The sequence below is a fragment of the Nomascus leucogenys genome, chromosome 13, assembly GCF_006542625.1.
Source record: "Nomascus leucogenys isolate Asia chromosome 13, Asia_NLE_v1, whole genome shotgun sequence".
Lineage (NCBI taxonomy): Eukaryota > Metazoa > Chordata > Mammalia > Primates > Hylobatidae > Nomascus > Nomascus leucogenys.
Window position 1 is genome coordinate 89,546,439 of NC_044393.1, and position 15,200 is coordinate 89,561,638.

General features: G+C 49.1%; 1 protein-coding gene across 5 annotated transcripts in view; it reads right to left on the minus strand.

Annotated features, from left to right (window-relative positions):
• DENND2A (DENN domain containing 2A) overlaps window positions 1-15,200 on the minus strand; it is a 122,126-nt gene that overhangs the window by 11,650 nt on the left and 95,276 nt on the right. For all 5 annotated transcript variants that reach the window (XM_030825891.1, XM_030825887.1, XM_030825890.1 and 2 more), the window contains one exon: window positions 14,972-15,120. In XM_030825891.1, the coding sequence (XP_030681751.1) occupies window positions 14,972-15,120 (149 nt within the window). The remainder of the gene's footprint in view (window positions 1-14,971; window positions 15,121-15,200) is intronic.

Consider the following 15,200-nt stretch of genomic DNA (forward strand, 5'->3'; position numbering starts at 1 on the left):
ATCATAAATCATGCTGCTATAAAGGCACGTGCACACGTATGTTTATTGTGGCACTATTCACAATAGCAAAGACTTGGAACCAACCCAGATGTCCATCAATGATAGACTGGATTAAGAAAATGCGGCACATATACACCATGGAATACTATGCAGCCATAAAAAAGGATGAGTTCATGTCCTTTCTAGGGACATGGATGAAGCTGGAAACCATCATTCTCAGCAAACTATCGCAAGAACAAAAAACCAAACACCGCATGTTCTCACTCATAGGTGGGAATTGAACAATGAGAACACTTGGACACAGGAAGGGGAACATCACACACCGGGGCCTGTTGTGGGGTGGGGGGAGGGGGGAGGGATAGCATTAGGAGATATACCCAATGTAAATGACGAGTTAATGGGTGCAGCACACCAACATGGCACATACATACATATGTAACAAACCTGCACGTTGTGCACATGTACCCTAGAACTTAAAGTATAATAAAAAACAAAACAACAACAACAAAATATATGTATGTATTAAAATATCATGTTCCAGTTGAGCCCAGGAGATTGAGACCAACCTGGGCAACATGGTGGGGCCCTGTTTCTACAAAAAAAAAATAGCCTTTGGTGGTGACACGTGCCTGTGGTCCCAGCTACTCAGGAGGCTGAAGTGGGAAGATTACTTGAACCTGGAAGGTCGAGGCTGCAGTGAGCCGTGATCGTGTCACTGCACTCCAGCATGGATGACAGAGGGAGACCCTGTCTCAACAACAACAAAATCATCATTGTTGTACATGATAAATATATGCCATCTTTATATGACAATTAAAATAATTAAAATTAAAAAATATATGTATACGTAGCCTTCTTTTCCACTTCCCAGTTTGGGGGCCCCTGGACTAATAATGGCACTATTGAATCTTGTTCATTTATCACCCTGTCTCTTAACCTTCCTGTTCCCTGTCTTTGCAAATAATCGTTCTCCTGATACTCACTGGAGTCATGAAATACCTCTTAGCAGCATGGCATCCATGCATTGCACTGATATTCGGTCCTTATCTTTTCTTTCAAATGATTACCCCCAAGATGAGAAAAATGCTACCCCAAGATTTCATTCTTATCCCTATACTGTCTTCTTTATTAGCTGGGTAAGAGTAAGACATTGCATTTGGAAGATAGCAAGGAAAAAAAAGAGTGAGAGAATAATGAAGTTAGGACTTATATTAAGAAGAATACCATCAATAATCCAGCCAGAGCTTAGGGTGAAGTTGACTTCTATGTCTTTCTTTCTTTCTTTTTTTTTTTGAGACAGAATTTCACTCTGTCTCTCAGGCTGGAGTACAGCGGCATGATCTCGACTCACTGCAACCTCCGCCTCCCATGTTCAAGCGATTCTCCTGCCTCAGCCTTCTGTGTAGCTGAGATTACAGGCATGCACCACCATGCCCGGCTAATTTTTGTATTTTTGGTAGAGACAGGGTTTCACCATGTTGGTCAGGCTGGTCTCAAACTCCTGACCTCAGGTGATCTGCTTGCCTTGGCTTCCCAAAGTGCTGGGATTACAGGCGTGAGCCACCGCATCAGGCCGACTTCTATGTCTTTGGAAGGATCTAGATCTTCATCTTCTGCCAAAGCAGAGATACCTTTTCCTAAGGCATAACTTCCTCTCAAATATTCAAGAATGTTAATACTTTTAATTCCTTACCATTTGTGTTTTAGTTCCTTGATCTATAAACCACTGAATGTACTGAATTCACTTTGTTCTAAATTTTTTTTTATTTTATTTTAGGACTAATCTATGTTGATGCTTGGAGCCAGGCTACAAAGTTGCTATGCTTGTGTGCTATGGTTGTAAAGTCAGGACTTAGAAAATCAGAACATTAACATACACATGAGGATAATTGTTTCTAGAGCAAGATTTTTCAGACTATAGTTTGTAGCCCATTAGTGGGTCTTAAAATCATTTTAGAGGGTTGCGATCAGCATTAAAAACAAGAACAAAAAGAATAGAATAGAAAATAAGAGAGTGTGCTGCATGTTTCCCAGCTGTGAATAACTATGTGTGTGTCGGCCGGGCACGGTGGCTCGCGCCTGTAACCCTAGCACTTTGGGAGGCTGAGGCGGGTGGATCACCTGAGGTCAGGAGTTCGAAGCCAGACTGACCAACATGGAGAAACCCCATCTCTACTAAAAATACAAAAAAAAAAAAAAAAAAAAAAAAATGAGCTGGGCATAGTGGCGCGTGCCTGTAATCCCAGCAATTCAGGAGGCTGAGGCAGGAGAATCACTTGAACCCAGGAGACGGAGGTTGCAGTGAGCCGAGAACACGCCATTGCACTCCAGGCTGGGCAAGAAAAGCGAAACTCTGTCTCAAAGGAAAACAACAACAACAACAACAAAACAACTATCTGTGTGTCTGTGGTGGGGGCGGATGGGAAGGCACACCCCTGGGTCTGATTGTAAAATCTACTTCTCATTGCGGGCTGCAATGAAAAGGGCTTGAAGCCAATGATTTGGACTAGAAGACTGGGAGTGGGTGCCGGGCACAGTGGCTCACGCCTGTAATCCCAGCACTTTGAGAAGCTGAGGCAGGTAGATCACCTGAGGTCAGGAGTTCGAGACCAGCCTGGCCAACATGGTGAAACCCTGTCTCTACTGAAAATACAAAAAAATTAGCCAGATGTGGTGGCGGGTGTCTATAGTCCCAGCTTCTTGGGAGGGAGGTTGAGGCAGGAGAATCGCTTGAACCCGAGAGGCAGAGGTTGTTGTGAGTCAAGATCATGCCACTGCACTCCAGTCTGGGCAACAGAGTGAGACTCTGTCAAAAAAATAAAAGAGACCTTAAGAAGGAAATCCCTGCATGAAGATATTTTGCATGAAACCGTCTCTTTTTATAGCACGTTTGCCAAAGTGCTTAAATGTGACTTGGAAATGAAGTGGTTCATGAGAAGATCTATGGTCCATTTCCCTAGTCTTTGAAAGTCTGACTTTAATCCATTAAAGGAGAAGAAAAAAAATGCAGTATTTGTGTTTAAGATTCCTTTTACATCTCAGACTTGTGGTTCAAGTACTTTTGACTTCACAGTTACAGAATGACAGAATTTAGACCTGGATGAGATCTTGGGGATTGAGTTCAGTTTCTTTTGGATTTTTGAGGTAGGAAGAGTGAGGCTAAATGAGGCTAAAGTAACCTCTGAATGTAGGATGGGGCAGAGTAGGGAGAGAAGGGTCCTGCAGACTGGAGGAGGCAGGATTGCTGCTCAGAGGAATGCAGGCATGAGGAGGCATCCTACGATCCAGGCACAGTGGCATGTGCCTGTAGTCCCAGCTACTAAGTCCCAGAGGCTGAGGTGGGAGCATCTCTTGAGCCCTGGAGTTCAAGTCCAGCCTGGGCAACATAGTTAGATCCCCATCTCTAAAACAAAAAATTACATGTATATAAAAAGGAGGCACAGTGAGGATAGCCTATGTGTGTTTTTTTTTTCAATCATCGCAATAGAAAAACAAAACAAAAACATGTTTAACTTTTTTTCCCAATTCAAAGAAAAGGCTACCTGCTTTTTTTTTTTTCTTTTTTTGAGACAGTGTCTCACTCTGTTGCCAGGCTGGAGTGCGGTGGCATGATCTTGGCCCATTGCAACCTCTGCCTCCCAGGTTAAAGCAATTCTTCTGCCTCAGCCTCCCAAGCAGCTGGGACTACAGGTGCATGCCACCATGCCTGGCTAATTTTTTGTATTTTTAGTAGAGACGGGGTTTCACCATGTTGGCCAGGATGGTCTCGATTTCTTGACCTCGTGATCCACCCGCCTCGGCCTCCCAAAGTGCTGGGATTACAGGCGTGAGCCACCGCGCCTGGCCGGCTACCTGCGTTTTTACTTCCTTGTGGTCTCGTTCCTAGAAGGAGGAAGTACAAGGGGCTGCTCCCTTCTCCTTGCTGTACAGCCCTTTGGGACTCCTAAAGCCCTATGTTACCTGCAGTGACAGAGAGGCCCCCAGGGCCTGGGATACCCGGAGGCCCTGGTTCAGCTGTGGTGAATGTGAACCATCTGGAGGAGAAGGTCGTGGGAGCAAGGTCAGGAAAGATGACCAGCAATGCCAGTGCTAGATGCAGAGGCTGGTGGAGAAACGTGACAGAAAGTAAGCCAAAGTTCACTCAGTGAACTGGATGCATGGGGCTCCAGGACAGCAGTGTTCAGGCTTGATGCGACAAATGATGACGACTCGGCTGGGGAACCAGCTGGCCGCGTGGGAGGAGCTGCCACTGTTTGTTGACTATCTCCGGTGGCAAGTTTGTTTTGAGTAGTCTGATCCCATTGTTGTGGCTGCAGCGAACGTTTCTGTACCTGGTTATCATGAATACCTCGTTAGCCGGAGTTCATGGAGCACAGGGTGCTGGAGACAATATGGCAACAAGCAGGCAGGTGAAGGGGTCTCATTCCTCTTGCTCTCTAGCCCACATCAACGTTTTTGCTTTTTTTAGATGGAGTCTCACTCTGTCGCCCAGACTCGAGTGCAGTGGCACGATCTCGGCTCATTGCAACCTCCACCTCCTGGGTTCAAGCGATTCTCCTGCCTCAGCCTCCCGAGTTGCTGGGATTACAGGCACATGCCACCACGCCCGGCTAATTTTTGTATTCTTAGTAGAGATGGGGGGTTTCGCCATGTTGGCCTGGCTTATCTTTAACACTTGACCTCATGATCCGCCCACCTCAGCCTCCCAAAGTGCTGGGATTACAGGCGTGAGCCACCACGCCCAGCCCACACCAATGTTCTAAAAACAATTCTGCCCCTAAACATTAAAAGGAAAGGTCAAATTTTGTGAATAATTCCATGAGTGGCAGCCCTTTCCTCAAAATAAATGATAGGGCAGGAAAGGATTATTTTGAATGGAGCTTGTTTTTCTCAATCCCTGATGCGAGTGGTAATAAAATTGTATTCCCCGACTTGTGAAGGCCAGAGGAGACCTCAAGGAGGGGGATGGGAGGTGGGCACTGCTGGGACTGGTGGTCCCTTAGGAACATGCCAATAGGCAGTGGTTCTGGGGATGCTAGAGATGACTGGTCAAGAGGGCTTGCTGCAGAGCGTGGAGGTGGAGGGGCTGGAGAAGAGGCAGTGTTTTTGAAGGAAGACATAGAAAGAGAGTCCTCACTTGCAGCTGGCTTGCATTACGTGGTGTGGAGGAAAGAAACGCCAGCACTCACAGCTGTGATCAATTGTACAAAAGTGGGGCAGGGAAGAGAAGGCCCCAGTGGGAGGTTAGCTGGGCCGCAGGGTTAAAAGTTGGACATGGGTGAGAAGGGTTGGGTCCAAGGATGTTTTGCTGTTGGGTGGTGGTTCCTGAGGGTTGGAGCAGTATTCCAGAACATCAGGACGCACTTGTAAGGAATGCCAAAGTTTTCCTGGAGCCAACTCTTTAGTTCTGATTGCTACCAAGCCTCTGCTCCAAACTTGGTGTTCCTATGCTCAGCTGGCTTCCAACTCTCTATGAACCAATAAGGATCCAGCACAGAGCTTCCTCTAAGATGCTACCAGAAAAGTAAATGAAGAGTTTCCCGAATTAGAGGAACACCCCAGGAACTGGAAGGCTGATTCAGTGAATATCCTTTAGTATCCCAAGCACAGTAGCTCTCTTTTTGGTGTACCAGTCCCGAGAACATGAGTGAAAGGTAAACTCAGGTGTGGTCTGCTGCGTGGTGAAACCTACCAGGAGGTGGGAGTCACCATGCAGTGGCTCCTGGTTTCCATCACTGTACTTGCAAACCCCGAGGCCGTGTGCCACACAGTTGAAAATGAACATGGGCTGGGCTTCAAGACAACTAGCTCTGTTACTCTCTGTGTGATCTCAGGTAAAGCCCTTAACTGCTCCAGGCCTTAGATTCTTCACCTTGAAATAACTAAAGTAGACTAGATCATCGCTAAATCGTTGCTGATGTCCTTCCAGCTTCTTTTATTTTTTATTTTTTACTTTTTGAGATGGAGTTTCACTCTTGTTGCCCAGGCTGGAGTGCAATGGTGTGGTCTCAGCTCACTGCAACCTCTGCCTCCCGGGTTCAAGTGATTCTCCTGTCTCAGCCTCCTGAGGGAGCTGGGATTACAGGCACGTGCCACCACGCCCGGCTAATTTTTGTATTTTTAGTAGAGATGGGGTTTCACCATGTTGGTCAGGCTGGTCTCAAACTCCTGACTTCAGATGATCCACCTGCCTCGGCCTCCCAAAGTGCTGGGATTATAGGCTTGAGCCACCACACCTGGCCGTCCTTCCAACTTCAACATCTACAAACGATAAACCCAGAAGAGACAGCAAAGGCCAGGAGCTGGAAACAGGAGCTTTTGTTGAGGCCATCAAAAGAACAAAGGGTGTCAGGGAAGGTAATTCTGGGGCTCCTTAGCCGAGACAGAACAAAAGAATGATGGTGACACTCACTAAGAAATTCATTAAGAGGGCTGGGTGTGGTGGCTCACGCCTATAATCCCAAAACTGTGGGAGGCTGAGGTGGGCGGATCACTTGAGGTCAGGAGTTTGAGACCAGCCTCGCCAATATTGTGAAACCCCATCTCTACTAAAAATACAGAAAAAATAGCCAGCCATGGTGGCACGTGCCTGTAGGCCCAGCTGCTTGGGAGGCTGAGGCAGGAGAATCACTTGAAACCGGGAGGCGGAGGTTGCAGTGAGCGGAGATCATGCCACTGCACTCCAGCCTGGGCAACAGAGCAAGCCTCCATCTCAGGAAAAAAAAAAGAATCTCAGAGAAACGTGTCTGAGAGGTTTCCAGCGGCTGCAGTGCATCCAAAAGGTGAAGATGACAGCATTTCAAAGCCAGTACAGTCTGGGAAGGATTCGACTCCAAGAGAAGAACTGGAATAAGCTTCCAGCTCCAGGATATGTCAGTGATGGGTCTGGATTAGAAGACAACAGCATTTGTGGCTATGCTAAACTCTAAATCTTGCTCCAATTGGTATCTTGTTGGTGTTCATATGCAAAAATAGGTGGTTAATACTTAACATTTAATCAGGCTGTACAATTACACTATTAAAATTGTATTTTTTTTTTAAATGGAGTCTCGCTCTGTCGCCCAAGCTGCAGTACAGTGGTGCCATCTTGGCTCACTACAGCCTCCGCCTCCTGGGTTCAAGTGATTCTCCTGCCTCAGCCTCCTGAGTAGCTGTGATTACAGGCGCCTGCCATCACGCACAGCTAATTTTGTATTTTTAATAGAGACGGGGTTTCACCATGTTGGCCAGGCTGGTCTCGAACTCCTGACCTCAGGTGATAAATCTGTCTCAGCCTCCCAAAGTGCTGGGGTTACAGGCGTGAGCCACTCCACCCGCCTAAAATTGTATTTTTCATAGGACTTTGCTGAACTAAATGTACTTATCTCTAAGACTCTGTCAACCACGCTGAGGACTAGCTAGACCTCTGAAGTATCTTATGGATGCCAGAGCAGCAAGGTGGCAGCTTCAAACACTTTTGGCTAGGCCTTGGGCAAACTCATCTCCCTAGAGAGGGTGTGGTGAGAAGCCCAGCCTCCTGGGATGGCAAATGTTGCTGGGTGCAACCAATTCTAGAGAGGACATGGGATTCTCATTTAAGCTTGTGTAAACTTATTAAAAATGAACAAAACCGAACAATTAAGAGGATAAAAGTGCACAGCTACATATGAACTTATTTGTGTAGTTACCTATATGTCAAAGACAAGGTTCAAACTCCTGTATGTGTCAAGATTTGCCCACCTAATCCTACTTATCACTAGCCAGTAGTCTATTATTTAGCTTATGGTTTAATGCACTACAAACATATAAGTCAATTTCTTATTTGTTTTATTTTTTAATTTGCTTTTTAAAGACAAGGCCCACCCTGGCTAGAGAGCAGTGGTACAGTCATAGCTCACTGTAGCCTCAAACTCCTGGGCTCACATGATCCTTCCACCTCAGCCTCCTGAGTAGCTGGGACTACAGGCATGTGCCAGTATGCCCAGCTCATAAATTTCTTGAATATTAAAAACTTTGTCCCATAAAGGTGTTTTTTTTTTGGTTTGTTTGTTTTAAGAGATGGGGTCTTGCTATGTTGCCCAAGCTGGTCTCAAACTCCTGGGCTCAAGCGATCCTCCCGCTTTGGCCTCCTAAAGTGCTGGGATTACGGTCGTGAGCCACCATGCCCGGCCTCCCTCTAAAACCTTTTGCACACGTTTGTTTACGTGCAGCTCTGACTTTAGCATTCAGCCTGGTCTGTAGGTTTAGCCAAAACTTTGGGGAACTGAAATTAGTAAAGTAAAAAACAAAATGTTTATCATCAGGAAAATGAAGGCAAGGGTGTAGAGAAGTATTTATCTGTTGTCATGACCACAGAACAAGCCATCACAACAGCATTCTTTCCTTTCCATCTGTCAAACTCCTGCTTGACAGAGCCATTAGAACACTCAATGTCCACCCTAAAGATAAAACAGAGCAAAAATGTTATTCTAAACTTGATAGATTTTTGGCTCAACTTAAAACCCTTTTATAACTCATACAATCTTTGCCATAACTCCCTGAAGCTTCCTCTTGCAGTGGGAGACTCGCAGCGATGATGAGAGAATAAATTGTGTTTGTGGGGGAGAGTGCTGTGGGGGTGGCTACCGACCTAGAGTAGGCGAAGGTCCCCTCTGGGATGTCACTGGGCCATGCACTGAGTCTGTGACATGTCCTGTTCTCATGCCCTGTTCCATGCCCTCATTTAGTTAGGAGCTACTGCTGGAAATCAGGAGAATAAGGAGGCTTTCTGCCACATGAACGGAGCAGGGTTGGGCATTACTGCATGTGCAGCTCCAGGAGTACTGGGGATAAGGGTACAAGCTGTAACTTAACCTGAAGACTTTCTTTTCTTTTTCTTTTTTTGATTTTTTTAATTGAGATAGAGTCTCACTCTGTTGCCCAGGCTGGAGTGTAGTGGTGTGATCTCAGCTCCCTGCAACCTCCACCTCCCAGGTTCAAGTGATTCTCCTGCCTCAGCCTCCTAAGCAGCTGGGATTACAGGCGTCCGCCACCATGCCCGCTAATTTTTGTATTTTTAATGGCGACAGCGTTTCACCATGTTGGCCAGGCTAGTCTTGAACTCCCAACCTCAGGTGATCCACCTGCCTTGGCCTCCCAAAGTGCTGGGATTACAGGCATGAGCAACTGCACCCGGCCCTTTTTAAAACATTTTTTCTTTCTTTATTTTTTTTGAGACAGAGTCTCGCTCTCTTGCCCAGGTTGGAGTGCAGTGGCTTAATCTCAGCTTACTGTAACCTCTGCCTCCTAGGTTCAAGTGATTCTCCTGCCTCAGCCTCCCGAGTAGCTGGGATTACAGGCGTGTGCCACCACGCCTGGCTAATTTTTGTCTTTTTAGTAGAGACAGGGTTTCACCATGTTGGCCAGGCTGGTCTCGAACTCCTGGCCTCAAGCAATCCACCCGCCTCGGCCTCCCAAAATACTGGGATGACAGGCGTGAGCAACTGCACTTGGCCTAAAGACTTTCCAGAATTTTCCAGGTCAGGCAACTTGCAGCCAACCATTGGTCCCCAAACCCTTGTTTGTCATGGCCTGGCCAAAGAACACTTCAATTCCCTATGGCTACTTTCCCGTAAATCAGACAGATCGAAGTGGATACGGATTCCTCCACCTGGCCCATGGAGTCAGAGGGTTTCAAAGCTGGGGGAGGCCTTGGGGGTGACCTGATCATACCTGTCTCACTGGGACCCTGCTGGAAGGCCAAAGGCCGTAAGGGAGGCAGGGAGGGCCCTGAGGAGAAAAGCACAGACTTCCCCATGACCTGTTAGCCTGACTGCCGAGCACAAAGCGGGTCCTGAGGGCCTGTGCTAGGGAGACTTTCCTTATACATTTCTGTAGACGGACAGGGCCCCAGACCCTGCCCTTCACCCATCCCTGGAGCCTGCAGCCCAGCTGCTTTCCCTCCGTCCTCTCCAAAGCCCGGCAGCTCTCCCACTCCCTGCTTCTTTGAGCAGAATGATGGATCCTCTGCACGCCTGTTAGTTACCCACGTGACAGGGCTGTGGGGGGCGTGAAATGACGCAGGTCAGACCCTCAGAAGGCGCCCGGCACAGAGGCCGCTCCACGCCCCGTCACTGCCGTCATCCTCATCAGCTTCGCTCACGCTTTGTTTACCCTCTTCCTGTCTCAGAGCTCTTCGGGCCTTTCTTTATGCAGATTTCCATCTCTTCAGGTCTGCATGGAACCCGTGCAGGACGGAAGGACGATTTATTGGGCAGCGGGGAGAGCATGTGGAGCCATTTGTAACAGGAAAAGCGAGGGCTGCTTTCAGAGAAAACAAGACAGGGAGTCCCGGAAAGTCAGAGCCATGCGAGGCCGCGTCTTAAGAACAAGGAGACCCAGGGCCAACGGCTAAGGATGCTCAGAGGTCCCCCCTACTCTGGGAAACCTCCCTGAGTGATGGGGGAGGGATGTGTACCTCTGAAAGCTGTAAAGGGTCTAAAAACCCAACGACGGTCTTTCTCACACACGCACACCATTACTGTACCATCGCCTGGCTCTGGCTCCAAGGAGGGCACCACAATTATCCACATTCCTGCTGCCTTCTCTTCTCCCACAGAAATCCCATCCTCACAGTGCCTGACATCTGGCAGCTGCTGCAGAAGAAAACGCCTGATGGGCACAATGTGCCTGTGGGGAGACCTGCTTGCGGCAGTCACAGCTGGCGTCTGACCCACTCACGGCATGAGCTGTTTGAAAAGACGAAATCTCCAAGGGCAGAATGCCAGGCACTGTGGAAGGTTGGAGAGAAACACCAATGCCTCTCCTATGGACCGCGCTGGTGACTGTCTCCTCTGTCGAGGGGTCCCAGAGCAGGGCAGGGAGGGTGGCTGGGGAACAGCCAAGGCCCAGGAATCCAGGCAGGGTCCACTCTCGGCCGCTGGGCTTTGCTCATTTTTGTCTGTCTCTGGTGACAGCAGCTCTGTGGGAGGGGCTGGCCCAGCATCCAACCTGTCCACCCAGAAATCTGTCCAGCGAAAAGGCGGAGGTGTCAAGTCCTCTCCCAGACATCGCTAGGGCAGGCATTTCCAGGTTTCTTTCTTTCTTTTTTTTTTTTTTTAGACAGAGTCTTGCTCTGTTGCCCAGGCAGGAGTGTGATGGTGTGATCTCCGCTCACCACAACCTCTGCCTCCCAGGTTCAAGTGATTCTTCTGCCTCAGCCTCCCGAGTAGCTGGGATTACAGGCGTGTGCCACCACGATCAGCTAATTTTTGTATTTTTAGTAGAGACGGGGTTTCGCCATGTTGGCCAGGCTAGTCTTGAACTCCTGACCTCAGGTGATCTGCTCGCCTTGGCCTCCCAAAGTGCTGGAATTACAGGCGTGAGCCACTGAGCCCGGCTGGCATTTCCAGGTTTCTTTGTGCCCTGAGCCTTCTGACATGTCCCCCTGCATTGCCCTTTGGGGATGTGTTTGTCTCTGACAAGGCCCCTTCCCTTTTCTGTTCCCACTTTTTCTCTCCCTGCACTTTGTTTTTAAGTTTTTTCTTTTTCTTCTTAATTTTTAGAGACAGAGTTTCGCTCTGTCACCAGGACTGGAGTGCAGTGGTGTCTCACTGCACTTTTACCAGAAAAATCGATGGTACTTTGTTTTCTTCCCCGTGGAGGGAGCCTGGGGGAGGCTGGGGTGTGTGAGGGGGGCCCATGGCTCCTCTCCAGCTGTGCCCTTCCCAGACATCTTCTCAGGGTGGGTCCTCCCTAAGTCTAGCATCTTCACCCCGCAGGCATGTTCCCTGGGGACTCTGTCCCCACCACCATTCCTGAGGGGTGCTGGGTTTCCTTGGCTGGCTTTCCATTTCTGCCCAGGCCTTTCTGAAATCCATCATTTTCCCCTCCCCGACATCCAAGCCTGAGAATTCCACCTCTAGGGGATGGAGGGAGTGGGGGATGGAGAGGATAAAGACAGTTACTATGGTGCTGATGAAATCCGATCCTGGCCACTGAAGGGTTATTACTCATCCTGGCTTCCAGGGCTCCAACCTTGAGAACTCCCTCGGCTGAATTCCCCAGTGCCCGGGAGCTTGGAGAGCTCCCCAGCGCCCAGCACCAGCTGCAGACTTACAGAGAGGGCCTGCTTCCTGAGCTGACAAAAGTGCACCGGTAGTACAATCACACTGACATTTAGAAGTGAATAGCGAACTAAAACACAGGGTGGGAGCAGGCTGGGAACAGCCAGATGGCTGCTGTCCAAAGAGGTGCATCAGAAAGGTGACCAGATGCGCCGCATGAGGGGAGAGGGCGGGGCCGCTTCCCGCCCCGCCTCCTGAGGAATCCCACATCTGCAGAGTTTGTCCCTTCCATTTTTTCTATGCCTTTTTTTCTTCCCTTTTGTTTTCCGTAGCTCAGAGTCAGATTTCATCTCCAAACCACAGTGCTTCAGTTTTTGTTTTGTTTTGTTTTTGGCACTGCTTCTTTCCACATGGACTTCTCAGGTGGCCTCATCTGCGCCACCCGGTTGACTGGCCCCACATCTCAGTCCTTCCTGGGGCTGCAGCCACCCCTCACGCTTCTGTGCCCCCAGTTCCAAAGCAAAGAAGGCTCTGATTCAGTATTTCAAAAATGCAAGGAATTCTCTTTTTAGAAGCTCAGAACGAACCCAAGTCCTTGTCTGCATTTCCTTCCAGATCTTCTTTGATTTGTGACGTGGCCTTAGCAAATCATTGAATGTGCCCACTGGGATGGGGGTGGCCTCCTATGGGGCACTGAGTTTGTGTGTGTGATGGGAGGGAATTTACTTTAACGGTGAGGAGGGATGCCCTCAGGATGGTCTGTCCTCTTGAGCATGGCCCTGCAGCCTTCTGTGAGCTGGCCTCTGTCCACCACTGCCGGCTCATCTCTCCCTCCCCCACCTTCCTTTCTCTGCGCCAGCCCTAGTGAACTACTTTGCAGTTCTTTTTCTCTTTCTTTCTTTTTTTTTTGTTTTTTGAGTTTCGCTCTTGTTGCCCAGGCTGGAGTGCAATGGCACGATCTCGGCTCACTGTAACCTCTGCCTCCTGGGTTCAAGCGATTCTTCTTCAAGCCTCCCAAGTAGCTGGGATTACAGGCGTGCACCACCATGCCCAACTAAATTTTTTTGTATTTTTAGTAGAGACAGGGTTTCACCATGTTGGTCAGGCTGGTCTTGAATTTCTGACCTCAAGTGATCCACCTGCCTTGGCCTCCCAAAGTGCTGGGATTACAGTCATAAGCCACCATGCCCGGCCTACTTTGCAGTCCTGAAGGTGACAGCTAGGCCTCACCTGTCCCCATATCTCTGTAGGATGGCTCCTTTTGCCTGCAATGTGCTGACTACTTGTTCTAAGTGTTGGCCCTCAGAACTCACCTCCCTGGGAGTGAGTGCCCTCCCTTGGTCTCCAGAACTCACTGCCTCCACCTGCCTCTAATGTGGTCCTGGATAGTCGGCTTATGTCTCTGTTACCCCACTGCACTGAGACAAGTCTGCGTTTTTCTTTTCTTTTCTTTTCTTTTTTTTTTTTTTTTGAGACAAGGTCTTGTTCTGTTGCTCAGGCTGGAGTGCAGTGGCATGATCATAGCTCACTGCAACTTTGAACTTCTGGGCTCAAGTGATCTTCCTACCTCAGCCTCCCTAGTAGCAGGGACTGCAGGCTCCAGCCACCATATCTGGCTAATTTTTTTTTTTTTTTTACATTTTTTGTAGAGATAGGGGTCTTACTGTGTTGCCCAGGCTAGTCTCAAACTACTTTGCTCAAGCAATCCTCCCACGTCAGCCTCCTAAAGTGCAGTGATTACAGGCGTGAGCCACCATGCCAGCTGTGTCTTTTCTCTGTTTTCCTACCACATAGCAGAGTGTCTGACACACGGCAGAATGAGTAGAAAGCCCACCAATGCCAGGGGAGTCGCACACGGCAGTGCAAAACAGTGTGCCTCCCAGATCTCCAGTCTGAGCTGCCGACTGATTCCATCCTTTATTTTATTTTATTTTTTATTTTTTGAGATGGAGTCTTGCTCTGTCACCAGGCTGGAGTGCAGTGGCATGATCTCAGCTCACTGCAACCTCTGCCTCCCGGGTTCAAGCGATTCTCCTGCCTCAGCCTCTTGAGTAGCTGGGACTACAGGCACACGCCACCACGCCCAGCTAATTTTTGTATTTTTAGCAAAGACAGAGTTTCACCACGTTGGCCAGGATGGTCTCAATCTCTTGACCTTATGATCTACCCGCCTCGGCCTCCCAAAGTGCTAGGATTACAGGTGTGAGCCACCGCGCCTGGCCTATTTTATTCTTATTTTTGAGATGGAATGTCGCTCTGTCGCTCAGGCTGGAGTGCAATGGTGCGATCTCAGCTCACTGCAGCCTCTGCCTCCCGGGTTCAAGCGATTCTTGTACCTCAGCCTCTCAAGTAGCTGGTATTACAGGCACGAGCCACCATGCCTGGCTAATTTTTGTATTTTTAATAGGGACGGAGTTTCATCATGTTGGCCAGGCTGGTCTTGAACTCCTAACCTCAGGTGATCCTCCTGCCTCAGCCTCCCAAAGTGCTGGGATTACAGGCGTGAGCCACCGTGCCTGGCCATCCTTTTTTTGTGGGAGCAGGAGGGAGGGTCTCCCTTGTTGCCCCGGCTGGAGTGCAGTGGTGAGATCTCAGCTCACCGCAATGTCCGCCTCCCAGGTTCAATCGATTCCCATGCCTCAGCCTCCGAAGTAGCTGGGATAACAGGCGTGGGCCACCACGGCTGGCTAATTTTTCTATTTTTAGTAGAGATGGGGGTTTCACCATGTTGGACAGGCTGGCCTCGAACTCCTGGCCTCAAGTGATCCACCCACTTCAGCCTCTCAAAGTGCTGAGATTACAGGTGTGAGTCACCGTGCCCAGCCTATTCCATCCTTATCTCAGAAGGGCTTACTCTTCAATGCTAGGCGGTCACCTGCTCTACAGACTAGAGGGTCCAAGAGCGACTGTCATTCAAACGCTTTAGCGGAAGTAGCCAAGGCGGGTACCTGAGCTTGTCTGCAATGAAGATGACCCTCCTCTCCAGAAGCAGGGAGGCAAACACACAGACCAGGTGGCGGACGCTGAGGGAGGAGAAGAGAGACTCAAAGTCCACGTGCTCGAGCCGGGAGTCCAGCGGGCGGCACAGTTCGATCACCTGCCAGGGAACAGGAGCAGCCATGAAGGAGGGGCCCAGCTACGCAGCCAGGCCTCTCACGGGCGTCGCGGTCCCGGGGC